Genomic DNA, 16435 nt, shown 5'->3' on the forward strand with positions numbered 1-16435 from the left:
TGCTGGGAATCAGTGTAATCAAGATTATCAATGAAATATTTAAGCATCTCTGTACTCAATGTCTTACATAACAGGAAAAGATACATGTAACTCAGCATTCTCTCTATCCTACAATGGTGGTCAATACTTACGGTATAAGACTATAATAATCTATTCTGGGAGGAATTTGATAAATTTCCTACCTGAATCTATCAAAGACTGTTGGTCCCAGTCTCTAAATTTACAACACCAGAACTCTAAGTACCACCTGTTCTTCCTCAGACCCTTCTGCTGAAGCTGCCTGGAATAGTCACATTGCCACAAACCACCTTCTACCATAACTGATATGATAAGTGGATCAGTGAAGCACCACCCACCACCGCTAACCTCCCAGTGGCCTATAAACTGTTTGGAATGTATGAAAAATGAAGGAGTGAAGACAATTAAGACTCTTATCCTAGCATATTGTAATTAGGACACTAAGCTTCTGGACACTTAGATGTTGAAGATCTGGCGGGACCAGGTGAAAGCTGACAGAACGCAGAGGAAACCAGTTCCCAAAGAAAGAATCGAATACAAGCACAGAGAGAGGTAGAGCAAATGAGGTCAGGAGAGGTGATCATGCAGGGAATCCGGCAGGACAGGAGAGGAACAGGTTTCTTGGTTTCTATAATAGAAGCTATTTCAATTTCCCAGTTGATGGAGCTGGTTTGGGTGGAGCCTGGCCTTGCTTCCTTTTCTCTTCTTGGATTACAAAGAAAAACTTTGTATTTGTGTAACACGTTCTTCTTTTTAGGTAAGCTAAAAGTTACACAGCTTTCTGTTCCTAATCAAAACTCTTCATTAGGACATTCATCTTGGCAGAAATCGCTGAAAAAGAAGGTGAGTAATGGCCAAATATGTGATAAATTCCTTGTCCAGGGGACTCACACATTGAATTTAATAGTATCAACAAAATGAGGAAACAGGTGGATAAGTGCACATTTCAGAATTTCACAGCTAATTCTAGTCACTGTCCCTAAGAACCCATGTAAAATATCACTTCCTCCAGCAGTGGATCGGTGGGGCTCTATACCACTTTACCCAGCACATACCTACTAAATATGTTTCAGTGGTAATATATAAGGAAAGGCAAGGAAGTGGTTAGACTAAGTGTTTATTTTGTGAAAAAAATCACTAAAGTGAATTTGGTATTGAGCACTTTTCTGTATGTATTATATCACCTTGAAGATAAATATACAGAATAAAATCAGTTAATAGAGTCAAAGACAAGGTCTCTCTGCTTTTACAGTAGCTATTTTAGTAGGAAGAAAAGGAGCACACATCAACTTCAATTCCATCTGGTTGCTGGATCCTCCCCATAACCCACAGTTAGATGAAATTCAATTTTGTTAATAACTAGTCGTAATGTAACTATAGGGTGGCTGTTCTTTCATTTCTGGCTTCTCTGTGGCAAGTTACACAAAGCTTCAACTTGCTCATCATTTTCAGTTTCATTCAAGCTTAAATGTAATATGGAAACCTTCAAAAGCAAAATGTCCTGTTGCTGCAGGACCAGAATCATCTCTAATAGATAGGTTGTAAGAATCAGTTACCATCTATAAGGCACATTTTATTAAAAATGTTCTGTCTTATTTGTAACCCTCAAATACATTAATCTGTAATCAAACTAGGAATGCAAACCTGGGCTCCTCAAAACACTGAAAAAAAAATCAGGATAATCTGATTCTCAGTAAGTACTTTTCAATCTCATACTGCATTTACTCTATTTGAAAAGTCATTGTTTAAAAAACAGCTGAATTGATTTTTTTTTTAATTCCTTGTTTCTAACAGTTATCAGATCCTTTCATCCTTAATACTAATAACAGGGGAGGGGGCAGAGGGAGGAGAAGGAAGGAAGTCGCAGCACAGGAAGGAGGAGAAGGAAGAATTAATGGCTAACACGTTGGAATGCTTACTATGTACCACGTATGCTTTTCACAGCTATCGATGTAATATTATTCCACTTTGCCCTCACACAATCTCTTGATGTTGTGGTCACAGCGGCTATTGTTCAAAGTGCTGGACAGTGCCCAGAGGGGCATTGTCTTAAACCACCATTACTCTGGGAAGGCCCAGGAGGACAGTGCAGGCTCCGGGACTAGCCGTGCTTGGTTCCAGTCCTGGTGATCAGCCACTTACACCTGCTGGGCAACCTTGGGGAAGTCCTTAATCTCTCTATGGCTCAGTTTCCTCATCTAAAATATCAAAACAACAATAGCACCTACTTCTGAGGTACTATTGTCTTACTGGGCTTATAAATGTTAATTGTTATTATAACACATGACTTTAATTGAAACACGAATTAACATCTACTGTATATTATACTTTCACATATGCATAGAAAATATGCAAACAGGAGGGGAAATATAAGCATATCACCTTCAAGCTTTCAAATTTCAGCATTATTTTGGTTTTCAGCTCCACCCCTATAGTCTACAGCAATGCCTGGCACATAGTTAGCACTCAATAAACACTTCTGAGTGAAAGAATGAATGAATAAATGAATAAAAAATTTTGATAACTAAAATTGGGAATATGAGCATGAAACACAGAAAAGTCCATTAAAGTGTTTCAAATTCTAATCAAAAGACATTCTTTTTCTGACACAAGGAAAGAAATCATTTCTCTTCCCATTAAGTGGTGGAAATTTTCAGCAAAAGGGAATTGTCTAGCAAGACTTTAATGAGCCCAAAACAAATAAATATCTACAGGGGTACATGAAGAAACACACATTTAAAAAGGAGAAATTTTCTTTGGAAATAAAGGCAAAATTAATTAGCACTTCCTCTTAAATATACCAAAAATATTAGACAAATGTGTCTACTGAATATTACAGTATAGTTTTAATAACACCAAAATTTTATGTTTAACCCTGGCACTGACTGAAATGAGAAGGTTCTTTTAAAGCTTCCCTCAAAATGTAATGGCATGAGTCAATACTTTCATATAGGCATAGAAAATATGCAAATGGGGGCCGGGCGCGGTGGCTCAAGCCTGTAATCCCAGCACTTTGGGAGGCCGAGACAGGTGGATCACGAGGTCAGGAGATCGAGACCATCCTGGTTAACATGGTGAAACCCCGTCTCTACTAAAAAATACAAAAAACTAGCCGGGCGAGGTGGCGGACGCCTGTAGTCCCAGCTACTCGGGAGGCTGAGGCAGGAGAATGGCGTGAACCCGGGAGGCGGAGCTTGCAGTGAGCTGAGATCCGGCCACTGCACTCCAGCCTGGGTGACAGAGCGAGACTCCGTCTCAAAAAAAAAAAAAAAAAAAAGAAAATATGCAAATGGGAGGGGAAATATAATCATACCACCTGAGGGAAAAGCAGGCTGCCCGAGAGGGCCTCCCAGGACAGCACTCATGACCACATCCTCCTTGGCCTCGCTACCACCACCGCCCCTCATTCTCAGGACATCAAAAGCAGCTCGCTCTCTCTGTTTCCTTATATATCTGCCTCCCCCGAACCAAGGCATAAGGCAAATATCTAAATCCCAAGTGCTGATTTATCAACTATGTAAAATAAAAACTGTTGCTGAGTCTAATACATTCAGGTTGGCAAAACTGGTGCATTTTCTCCTTCTATATCCATAATTACATTAGGGAGTAAAATCACTGGCATAAGTTTGCCAGGTAAAATGGACCTAAAACAAACAGTGAGTGGGATTAAGGATTAATCAACTATTTCATAGCACTTAGCAAAAGGAGCCTACTGCATCCATCTCCGTGGGAGAAAAGGACTTACTGCTGGGATTGTAACACTCAAAATCTACAGCCTAAGCTCTCTTTCCTTGGATAGTTCTTGAGGGAATGTGGCCAATATTTGCCTCTGTGACTCACATAACCTAAAAGATGTAGGGTTTTTTTATGTATGTGAACACATTAAATCAGAACACAATCACTTCTTGGCCTTGGAATTATTTTTTTAAATGCCTTTACCTAGCCTTTGATTTGTAAGAATTACAAAGTTTAACTTTCAAAAGATAATCTCATTTCTCTCATTTTAATCAAAAGCCTTACTTTAACCCCCACATGCTGATGGGCAATTAAATATTCATAAAAACTTAATATTTATTAAAAACAAGACTGAAATGGTACAGCATAATCTCAATATTTTTAAAATAAAATGGACAAAGTGACTGTAAAATGAGCTAGAAAAGAGTTGCAAAACATAATTTGTTGCTGATGAATTAATAAGACAGCACACACTGAGCCATATCTAGGTATGGCTTTAAGGTATAGAAAGGTATTCTTTAAAGGTATAGAAAAGTCTAGTGGTATGTACTGAAGAAACATCGTCCTCAATAGCCCTTACTTTTATATCTTATATTGATGTTTGCATCACACCTAACATTTTATAACCAGTACTGATGAGGCTCTTCCATTCTTAACTTATCCCAAGTCCCCACTTTTCCCCTACTCCACTCTAAGATTTTAAGCTTGATTCTAATAAAAGCCATGTCTTCTTTACCGTTATGCCCATGGGACCTGTCCACAGTAGACACTCTAATGTCAGCAGAATGGGTGATGTATTCAGTTACTTAGAGCACTTTTTAACTGAATGCCAACGATACACAATCACCTATCATTGGTTACTTGATTTTTTTAGCATAATTTTAGCTTTAAATAGTTCAACATTTAGAGTTTATATATCCCTATAATCTACTCTGACTTCCAGGGCTAAGTGTCACCGAGACAGAAGCTATAAGTACCTGTTTGCTTACTTAAAAAGGCAAGTAGCTAGACTACCATGAGTGACTGCTTAAGAAAATAATCTGCATTAATAGGAACAGAGATGAAGACTACTATATTATCCTTCCTGCTTACACTCTAAAGACTTTCCTCCACCTTAGATTCCTCCAACAACTGATTAGATAATCATAGAGTCTGCCTGGGAAAGACAGAGGTTTGCTCAACATCACAAAGTCTCTTTCTATAAGGCATGGTTTGAGCTAACATCTTTCTAATGTGCTTTTTTTAGCTTAATATACCTTTTCCTTTTTCAAACCATGAAGTTGCCTTGTGTACATAGAGAATATAACAAGTGTAAAGAAATAATAAAATCGTAAAAACTATAAGCTAGTAAAACAAGTATTAAAAAGTACAGAGTAATGGTAGATTTTACCTTATGTATATTTTACCACAATAAAAAAAAAAAAAAAGTAGAGTAACCAATAGAAGATGGAAGACTAACATCAGGAGGCAGTACATATGCAGTCTATTACAATTGCATAATGAAACCCAGGTGAAGAATTCCAACATCCTTACAAAAGTACCAAAGAAACAAAAGCATCAAAAACAAACAAAGTCAGACATTAAAAGGGAGGGATTTTGCATGCCACGGTAAAGCTGCTTCTTTTTACCAAAGAAAAAAGTAAAAAAGAAATGTCAAAATCATTTCCATATCCGTTGAACCATAGTGTCAAATACTTCTTTTAATTTATCAATTACCCATGGTATACAAGAAACCCTCCCTTGAAATTAGGAATGCACTAGAGAAAAAGATACTCCAAATGCAAGAAAATTATGTACTGGACAAACACGATCATCCAACACAGCATAGTAATCTAATCTCAGCACACTTTTCTTATACAACTGCTAGACTGCAGTGACGGTTCAAACTCTCCTTACCTAAAGGAATGTGAAAAGGCTTGCAATCTGTAAGAAGCCAGAGTAAGCATTAAAAAAGAAAGAAGTTCTGATAAATCTAAAACAATTAAATAACCTAAGTTTTAAAATGTATAATGTTTTCCCTGGGCTCTAAACTGCTACACAATTCAGTCAGCATAGAGAAAATGAACACCTAATAGATATATACATAATTGTCAAGAGAATTCAAGAAAGCTATATTTATTACATTATGCTTAGACGACAACAGTCCAAATATAATGAGCGAGGAATTTAGTTATTTTATATAAAGTATAACACATAAATTGACCAAACCTATTCAACCAAGAAATTCTGGTTGTAAGATCCACTTTCCCCACAAATGCAAAACACAAAGCCATGCAATCTGAGCATTTTTTAAAAAACACAAATCTTGCATGCCAACAGAAGCACAGCTGACTTAAACCACATTTGTCATTTTCATCACTATCCTAATCCACATGAGTGAAGGGGGGACACAAAAGCACTGTGAAGTGGTTTTATCAAAATGGCAAGGAAAACTCTGCAGACTAATCTAAAGTACAAATGCAAAAAAAAAAAAAAAAAAAAAAAAAGCAACAACTCAAAATCAAGATTTTGGCCTAAGCATGAACGTAGTTACAGCTTACTGGTTAGAATAAATCAGTGCACAAATGAGCATGTTGTAATCACACCATGGTATAAAATGTCACATACAGAACGTGAAGCCAAGTTTGAATCGAAGCGTGCACTTCAATGCTCCTGTTGTCATCCCTAGTAACACACCAGGCTCTGCCCACAATCACAAATTTGCAACCAAAGACATACTTACCCTGCATGATCATGAAGAACTAAAAAGACACAGAAGTTCACAACCAGAACTTTTCAACAACCTTAAATGATCATCAGATGATCATTTGATGTCAGAATGCTAGGCCTAGAAGACCTTAGGTGAGCCTTCCAGGTACGGGTTTGAAGGAGTGCCCTCACTCACTCTAACAGGTGTAGCTAGCATCAACTACAGCCAAGGTCAGGAAACAGATGCAACAACAATAACATTTTAATTTGCGTCAGCTACTTAATGAGCAAGGAAAAACAAGGACATACTTTACGTCTTCCAGCTTTTTGGTGATGACTGAGCCAACAGACGAAAAAGCAGCTGAGGCCTTCTGTCCAGCCTGGGACAAGGTTTCAGATGTCTTCTTGTAACTATATTAAATTATAAACACACAGAGCAAAGAAGGGTCAGCTGATCTTTTCTAGCATCAATTGTTTCAAGTGCAGTGGTCACCACCTGCTGGAGAACTCTCAAAAAGAGAAAACATTTTTCAGAACTTCTAAAATCCTTCATAACCAGCAGGGCAGCATCACCGCATCTTCGTATGTTCAACCCTAAGCTCAGGCACAATCTTCTGCAGTGCCCTAGTCCAGCCAGAAAGACAGAGGCCTATAAAGGTAGGGCCAAAGAAGTCAAGGTAAGGGCTAAAAATAATCATAAAACAAAGATGAAAATAAGCAAGGGCCTGAAAGAACTCACACCTCTTGTTCTTTTCCAAAATCTAAACAAATTTTGGATTATTCCACATAATCTAAACAAAACAAAAATGAAATCAAATTCCTCAGATGCCTTTGTCAACTTGATTTCCTAAAAAAGGGCCGGAAGCAATTAGTAGTTGGCATAAGTAGGACCCATTTGTATTTTATTATCCAAATACATTTTATGGGCATACTTTTAAAAAAATTTTGCATGTCTTCAGAGCTGCCAAATAAGGACTTAGTGGACTTTCAACGAAGTATGTAAAATATGCAATGCTTCAAATTATTCTAGTTTGGTATCTGCTATCACACAAAGGCATAATTTGCCACCTCCTTCCCAGCTACCTGGAGATTAGAGAAGGGAAAAGTGAAAACAAAAAAATGACGACAACAACAACAAAAAACAAATAAAATAATATCATATCTACCAAAACAATTCCCACATTATGGGAAAGAATGCTCAGGCATTTTTACTTACCCTGTCAAGATCAAATACCAATAAAAAACATGGTTTATGGTAATAACTATCAAAAAAAAAGTTTCCTGTATGTTTTCCCACTGCCAACTTAGATGGGTAGAAAATGGACCAAAAGATTGGGGATTCAAGTACTGTCATGTTAAATACAGTTGGCCTCACTTCTGAGAGTTAAACTGTAAAACAACTTCTACGCTCACCAGCTCTGCAGATGGCTCTCAATACAGAAGACAGAGCAGTTCAGATTCTGCTGCTAGAAGCTTGCTCCTCCTTGTGCCAGGAAACAAAACTGCATTATGATAATGCTATATCATCGTATGTGTGGTCAAAAAGACAAAAAGCTTAAGGGATTGACCTCTGCCAAGAGCATATATCTGAGACTATGACCTGAGAATCTTACGATACATACAGAGCAAGGTAAAAAAAATAAATTAATAATAATAACAAAGACTGGCTCCTGACCTGAGTTTGAATCCTCACTCCACACTTTGAGAGGTTTGTGACCTAAAAACTTAATTTGTCTGAGCCTGTTTCCTTATCCAGGGTTATCTCGCCACCCATTCTTACTGGGTTATTCTGAGGACTAAAGGACACAAAGTACATATTTGTGACAAGTCAATACATAACACTTATGGGACTTGAATTTTATTTCTCCAACTGGCTAGCTTTCTTTCTGTTCCTTAGAATAAATGGTCTGGAAAAATCTAAGTTACAAAAAAGGCAGGTACACTTGAAAATCAGAAAAAAAAAGTGTGCCGTGTCGTCCAAAGAAAAGCTGCTGAAGCATCCTCATCCTCTTTTTCTTCCCCTCCCCAGACAAAAGGCATGACAGTGTCCTTTACATTCCCAAGGACAGTGTGTGATCAAGGGAACATACGCAGATGTTGCTGTCACGTCTTGCCACCCTTTGGCAATGTTCTGTTTTAGTTCCTGTAGAGAATTGATTCCAAGTTTCCGCTTGATCTCTGCTAGATGCTTCTCTTTTGCTGCTAACACTTGAGACAGAGTCTGGATTTCTTCTTCTACCTATGAGGAAGGGGTTAGGGTAGGAATATAGCAAAAGTCGTTCAGTAAGTTAAGATTATTAGCACAGAACTATATCGAAAATTCCAGTCATTAAACATTTTTTGAACCATTTATCTTTCTCTCTAAAAACAATGTATAATGTTGTTGAGTAAACTGGTTACTTGCTGATCTCTCCTTTAGAGCTTCTCTCTCCTCCTCCATGGGAGCTCTTTATAATCCCATCTTAAGTTGTTTTGGGCCTTCTCCTCTCTCCCTATACTTCCTTACTCAGCTATCTCATGTAGGTTTAGGACTCAAATTTCTACACACGTAATACTTTATAAAGTACTCTAACATCCACTCTCCCGACCTGTGGGTCTGCCTTTCCAGCCTAGACATTTCTATTTGAATGCCTACAAAACTTGTATTTGTATACTAAACCAAAATAATCTCCATCCCCTACCAAAACACACACAACCAAGCCAAACCCAAATCCAACCTCCTTGCATATTTGATGAGTATATATACTGGATACATATACTCAGTCTCTGTGTCTGGCAAAGTCATGGCCATAATAAACCAAACTGCCTCCTCTTGAGAGCCCTGCGGTGGTTTCATGTGAACCCCTTAATGCTGACTGCCCAGACTTGGCTAGGTGGTTAGAGGTGGGCCCTGAGCCACTGAGAGCCACCCATCAAGAGCCAGTGGATGAGCCCGGTGTGAAAAGAGGTGCTCAACTATTCAATCGCTCTCACTCAGGAATCTAGTTTGAGAAGTAAGATGACATTATGAGTAGAAGCTGAAAAGTCTTGAAGAAGCCTTGAGGTAATAGGTAGGCCACAGTGAGATTATGAAAGGTATGGAAAGCTTAAACATGACTGAGGAAGCTAAAACTGTAAGCAGGAGCTATGAAGAAAAGGAAAAAGCGGACAGAATAGAACAAAAGGCTAATCCAGGAAAACAGAGAAAAGGGTGGACCCTATTTCAGAAACAGGGAAAAGGGCAGACAGTCTATTTCAGAGAAAAAGAGACACCATGTGGAAGAGACTTTAGGTCCCAGGAAATTGAAAAACCAGGCCCCTAAAGTATATCCATTAACATTCAAGACCCTCAGAGAAATGCGTCTCCTGGCTTGTTGCAAAGCCATACTCTCAGCCCTGACCTGCATGGTATTTCTGTGATTTCAAAGACAGCATGCCCCTTTAAAAATAACACAGAGTCAGTCCAATCTTTTCACAGATGATTAAATCTTTCGAGAACACGAAACAAAGAAAATTAGTGCAATGGAGAAAAGGATAAATCAAATGTGATGCAGCTGCCAAGAAAGAAAAAAAAAAAAAAGAAGAAGAAGAAGAAGAACCTACAACATCACTCTCAGACAAGATTAACTGGAACGGAGGTCCCTCAGAACAAATAAATAATCCCCTGTGCTTGTCAGAGTCACAAGTACTGGACCCAGTTTTGTAAGTCACATTTTAAGATATACATTGACAAAGTGGAATATGAGAAGAAAAGGACAAAAAAAGAGGAAAGAATAAGGTTCAAAATTAAGTAAATTAAATGATTTGCCCAAAGTCATCAAACAAATAATGTAGGAACCAGAATTTCTATCTAGGTTTTCTGAATGCACGTCTCAGTTTACTGGCTGAATTATCATGTACACTCTCTTAAGCTTCCCAATTCCTCTGTCTCTACTTCAAACTCCAAATCTTCAGACACTTCTAAGAATAGACTTAAATGGTAAGTTTCCTACCCCTTAGCCTTCTCTGAAGTACTCACTTCCTCTAATGAAAGCTGCAAAGACAAACCACTGTAAATCTTTCTGAACAATGCATAACACAGTATATTCCCCACCTTTGTTGGGTAGCTTGTGCTGCTAACACACCTAGCCCAGCACATCACAGCTGCGATTTCTTAATTCAACATATACATGTAAAATAGAGTGACCTTAAAAGCATAAAGAGCATGATTAAGAATCTCTGATGTGTCTATCACTATATGCAAAGATCAACTCAAAATGGACTAAGGACCCAAAACCATAGAACTACTAGAAGAAAACATAGAAGAAACACTTCAGGGCATTGGTCTAAACAAAGATTTTACAGCTAAGACCTCAGAAACACAGGCAACAAAAACAAAAATAGACAAATGGGACTAAGTTAAAGGAAATCATCAACAGAGTGAAGAGATAACCTGTAGAATGGGAGAAAATTTTTGCAAACTATTCATCTGACAAGGGACTAATATCCAAAATATATAAGGAACTCAATTCAACAGCAAAACAAATAAGCAATTCCATTTAAAAAGTGGGCAAAGGATCTAAATAGACATTTCTCAGAAGAGACATATAAATGGCCAATGAATATATTAAAAATATCACTAATCATCAGGGAAATGCCAATCAAAATCAAAATGAGATATCAACTCACACCTATTATTATGCCTGTTATCAAAAAAACAAAAAATAACAGATGCTGGCAAGGATCCAGAGAAAAGGAAACTCTTATACACTGTTGGTGGGAATATAAATTAGTACAGCCACTATGAAAAACAGTATGGAGGTTTCTCAGAAAAACTAAAAATAGAAATACCATATAATCCAGCAATCCCACTACTGGGTATTTTATCCAAAGGAAAGGAAATCAGTATATCAAGGGGATACCTTCACCCCCATGTTTATTGCAGCACTATTTACAATACCCAAGTGTCCATCAACAGGTGAATGGATAAAGAAAATGTGGTATACACAATGGAATACACTTCTGCCATAAAAAAGAATGAAATCCTGTCATTTGAAGCAACATGGATGAGCCTAGAGAATAATACGTTAAGCAGAATAAAGTAGGCACAGAAAGATAAATACTGCATGTTCTTACTCACATGTGGAAGCCAAGAAAAAAATTTGAACCCATCTAAGTAGAGAGTAAAATTGTGGGTGTTAGAGGTTGGGAAAGGGAGAATGCCGAGAGGTTGTGCTTCAAACGACGCTATTGTGAAAGTAAAAGACAACCAACAGAATGGGGAAAATATTGGCAAATTACATATCTAATAACAGTCTAGTATCCACAACATATAAAGAAACTTACAACTCAATAAAAAGACAACCCAATTAGAAAACGGGCAAAGGACTTAAATAGACATTTCTCCCAAGACATACAAATGACCAATAAGCACATGAAAAGATGCTTAACACCATTCATTAGTAATTTGAGAAATGCAACTCAAAACCACAAGGAGATACCACTTCATACCCATTAGGATGGCTATATTTGAAAAAAAAAAAACAAAAAAAACAGACATTAATAAATGTTGGCAAGGATGTGGAGAAACTGGAACCCTCAAACACAGCTGGCAAGAATGTAAAATGAAGTTTGGCAGCAACGCAGTTTAAGAGTTCCTCAAAAAGTTAAACAGCTACGATATGACCCAGCAACTCCACTCCTAGGTATACATAACCAAGAGAATTGAAAACACATCCAGCCTGGGTGCAATGGCTCACAGCTGTAATCCCAGCACTTTGGGAGGCCAAGGTGGACAGATCACTTGAGGTCAGGGGTTTTAGACCAGCCTGGCTAACATGGTGAAACCCCATACTACTAAAACACAAAAATTAGCCAGGCATGGTGGTGGTGCACCTACAATCCCAGCTACTCAGGAGGCTGATGCAGGAGAATCGCTTGAACCCGTGAGGCAGAGGTTGCAGTGAGCTGAGATCACGCTACTACACTCCAGCCTGGACAACAGAGCAAGACTCTGTCTCAAAAAACAAACAAACAACAATAAAAAAAAAAAATACATCCATACAAAAAGCTGTATACAATTGCTTACAGCGGCATTATTCATAACAGTCCTAAAGTTCAGCCACTGTGGAACGCAATTTGGATACTTCTCAAATAACTTAATACAGAGCTACCATTCCCATTGGGAATGGGATCCCTGGCAGCAATCCCATTACTGGGTATAGAAATTGTTCTACCAAAAAGACACCTGCACTCATATGTTTATTGCATCACTATTCACAATAGCAAAGACATGAAATCAACCCAGGTGCCCATTATCCAATATGGTACATATACATCATGGAATACTATGCAGCCCTTTCTAAAAAGTACAAAATCATGTCCTTTGCTGCAACATGGATACAGCTAGAGGCCATCTTCCTAATCAGATTAACACAGAAACGGAAAACCAAATACCACATGTTCTGACTTATAAGTGGGAGCTAAATATTGGGTACACACGGACACAAAGATGTGAACACTAAACACTGGGGATTCCAGAGGTGGAGAGGGAGAGTTGGGGGAAAGAGTTGAAAAACTATGTTCACTACTTGGGCAACAGGATCATTAGAAGCCCAAACCTCAACATCATGAGGCATTAACATGTAACAAACCCGCACATGTACCCCTTGAATCTAAAATTTTTTAATAAAAAATTTAAGTTTAAAAATGTTTTAAAGGGGACTATAAAGAAAATGAAAAGGAAAATCCACAGAATGGGAGAAAATATTTACAAATCATACAGCTGGTAACTTCGTTTGTTAAATAAAGACTATGTTTCCTCTTCCATCAATCATGATAATAACACCTGCCCCATAAGACTGTTGTAATAATTAATGAAATAATGTATGTAAAGAGCTCAGCTTAACACCTCCCACACAGCCCATGTGGGATAGCATTAGGTGCTATCACTATTATTTTTATTTTGTTGATAATAAAACAATATTGAGAACTGCCAAGGATTTGAAAAAAAAAAATGCTCTTTCAAAACATTGTAAGAAATATTCTGCATAGCATTTTGGCCATGTTGCTATATACTCTTAAAAACCATTAGACCCAGGCATAATGCTACTTCCAGGACTTTATCCTAAAGCACTAATTAAAGAAGTACATAAAGGCTTACATGAAGGTATTTACATCAAACTATTATTCATAATAGCAAAAAATGGAAACAATCCAAATGTTCATAAATAATATAAATTAAAAATGAGCTTGCAGAAATTCAAAATGGACTATGAAGCAATTTAAAATGAGGTTGCAGAAGAGTATATTGGCATAAAAATGTTTTTGAAAAATCAGTTAAATGGGAAAAGGTTATTTGTATTCTGATGCCCTCTACAAATATAAAAATATATCACCAGGCATGGCAGCCCATGCCTGTAATCCCAGCACTTTGGGAGGCCAAGGCAGATGGATCGCCCAAGGTCAGAAGTTCGAGACCAGCCTGGCCTACATGACAAAACCTCATCTCTACTAAAAATACAAAAATTAGCTGGGCATGGTGGCACGTGCCTACAGTCCCAGCTACTCAGGAGGCTGAGGCAGGAGAATCACTTGAGCCTGGGAGGCAGAGGTTGCAGTGAGCCAAGATCACGCCACCACACTCCAGCCTGGGCAACAACAAAGTGAAACTCTGTCTCAAAAAAAAAAAACAAAAAAAAAAACAGTTTATCACCCATCTGCCTTATCCATTCTATCCCACTCTTTATAAAGCTTTGGGTAAAAAAAATGAGTAGTACAAACAGACAGAAGATCTAAGAGATAGACTTGAACAATACCATATATCAACTAGACCTAACACATATATGTACAGAACAACTCACCCCAAAATAGAAAATACACTCTTCTCAAATGCACATGGAACATTCTCCAGGGCAGAGTATATGTTAGGCAACAAAACAAGTCTCTATAAACTTAAAGTCATACAAAGCACCTTCTCCAACCACCACCATGAAACTGGAAATCAAAAACAAAAGGAAAACCAGAAAATTCACAACTATGTAAAAATCAAATCACACAATTTTAAACCACCAATGGGCCAAAAAAGAAGTCACAAAAGAAATTCGAAAACACCTTGAAATGAAGGAAAACAAAAACAACATATTAAAACTTATGGGATGCAGTTGAAGCACTGTCAGTAAGAAATGTATAGCTGTAAATGCCTACATTTAAAAAAAAACTCAATAACCTAACTCTACACCTTAAGGAATTAGAGAAAAATTTAAAAAATAGTAAGCTACACCCAAAACTAAGAGAAGGAAGGGAATAATAAGGAAGAGATTAGATATTAGAGTGAAGATAAACAAAACAGACAAAAGGAAACAATAGAGAGAATGAATAAAAGCAAAAGTTCATTCTTTAAAAAGATCAACAATGCATTAAGGGTTAAAAAAAAGAAAAAAAAGAAAAGAAAAAGACGGCCAGGGGCAGTGGCTCATGCCGGTAATCCCAGCACTTTGGGAGGCCAAGGAGGTCGGATCACCTGAGGGGAGGAGTTGGAGACCGGTCTGACCAACACACTGAAACCCCGTCTTACAGTATAATAATAATAAATAAATTAAAAAAACAAAAAAAAGTTAAAAAAAAAAAAAAGAAAAAGAAAAAAAAAAAAATACAAAAATTAGCTGGGAGTGGTGGCACGTGCCTATAATCCCAGCTCTTCGGGAGGCTGAGGCAGGAGAATCGCTTGAACCTGGGAATCAGAGGTTGCAGTGAGCCGAGATTGCACCGTTGCACTCCAGCCTGGGCAACAGAGTGAGGCTCCATCTCAAAACAAAAAAAAAAGTTCGAGACCAGCCTGGCCAACATGGTGAAACCTCGTCTCTACTAAAAATACAAAAATTAGTCAGGCGTGATGGTGCACGCCTGTAGTCCCAGATACCGGGGAGGCTGAGACACAAGAATTGCTTGAACCCTGGAGTCAGAGGCTGCAGTGTGCCAAGATTGCTGCTACTGCACTCCAGCTGCCTCAGCGACAGAGCAAGGCTCCATCTCAAAAAAGGAACGGAAGGGAACAGAAGAAAAAGATGAGTAAACTTGACAAACCTATAGCTAGACTGACAGAAAAAAGGAGAGAAGACATAAATAACTAGAACCAAATGAAAGTGGAGACATTAATACTAACTTTACAGGAACAGAAAGGATTACAAAAGAATACTATAAGCAATTGTACACCAACATACTAGATAGTCTAGAGTAAATGGACAAATTCATAGAAATATATAAATGATCAAACTGACCCAACAAAATAGAGAAAATCTGAACAGGTAAAGAGATTGAACCAGTATCAAAAATCTCCCAAAGAAAAGTCTAAAAGTAGATAGCTTCAATGGTTAATTCTACCAAACACTTAAAGAATGGACAAACCTTTTCAAACTCTTCTAAAAAACAGAAGATGGTAGAACACTTTCCAACTCATCATAAGAGGCCAGCATTACCCTATTTACCAAAGCCAGGGAAAGACATCACAAGAAAATGGCAGCCTGTATCTCTTATGAATATCCAGAAGCATATCAAAAGGATTATAAAACATGATCAAGTGGAATATATCCTAGGAATGCAACAATTATTCAACACATGAAAATCAATCAGTGTCATATACCACATTAACATAATAATAAAAGGGAAAAAATACAATCATTTCAATATGTGAAGAAAAAGCATTTCATAAAAATCCAATACTCTTTCCTGGGGAAAAAAAAAACACACACACACACTAAAACTAAGAATAAAAGAGAACTTCCTCAACGCAAGTCCATTTGTGAAAAAATGACAGCTAATATCATACTTATGGTCAAAGACTGAAAGCTTTCCCCCTAAGATAAGAGAAAAAGACAGGGATACCCATTTTTACCATTTTTACACAATATTGTACTGAAGAGGTTTAGCCAAAGCAGTTAGACAGGAAAAATAAATCAAAGGCATGCAAATTGGAAAGGAAAAGTAAAACTGTGTTTAATCACAGATGACATGATTTCATATATAGAAAGTCCTAAAG

General features: G+C 37.6%; 1 protein-coding gene across 6 annotated transcripts in view; it reads right to left on the bottom strand.

Moving 5' to 3' along the window:
* Nucleotides 1–16435, bottom strand: part of TPD52 (tumor protein D52) — a 136117-nt gene that overhangs the window by 8484 nt on the left and 111198 nt on the right. For 4 of the 6 annotated variants that reach the window (XM_003902895.5, XM_009213248.4, XM_003902898.5 and 1 more), the window contains exons 3-4: nt 8532–8680; nt 6751–6852 (exon numbers count right to left, since the gene is read on the bottom strand). In XM_003902895.5, the coding sequence (XP_003902944.1) occupies nt 6751–6852; nt 8532–8680 (251 nt within the window). Of the gene's footprint in view, nt 1–5649; nt 5677–6750; nt 6853–8531; nt 8681–16435 lie in introns of all 6 variants that reach the window. The other 2 variants (XM_003902896.5, XM_003902897.5) reach the window with 1 other exon arrangement.

The sequence above is a fragment of the Papio anubis genome, chromosome 8, assembly GCF_008728515.1.
Source record: "Papio anubis isolate 15944 chromosome 8, Panubis1.0, whole genome shotgun sequence".
NCBI classification, from domain to species: domain Eukaryota; kingdom Metazoa; phylum Chordata; class Mammalia; order Primates; family Cercopithecidae; genus Papio; species Papio anubis.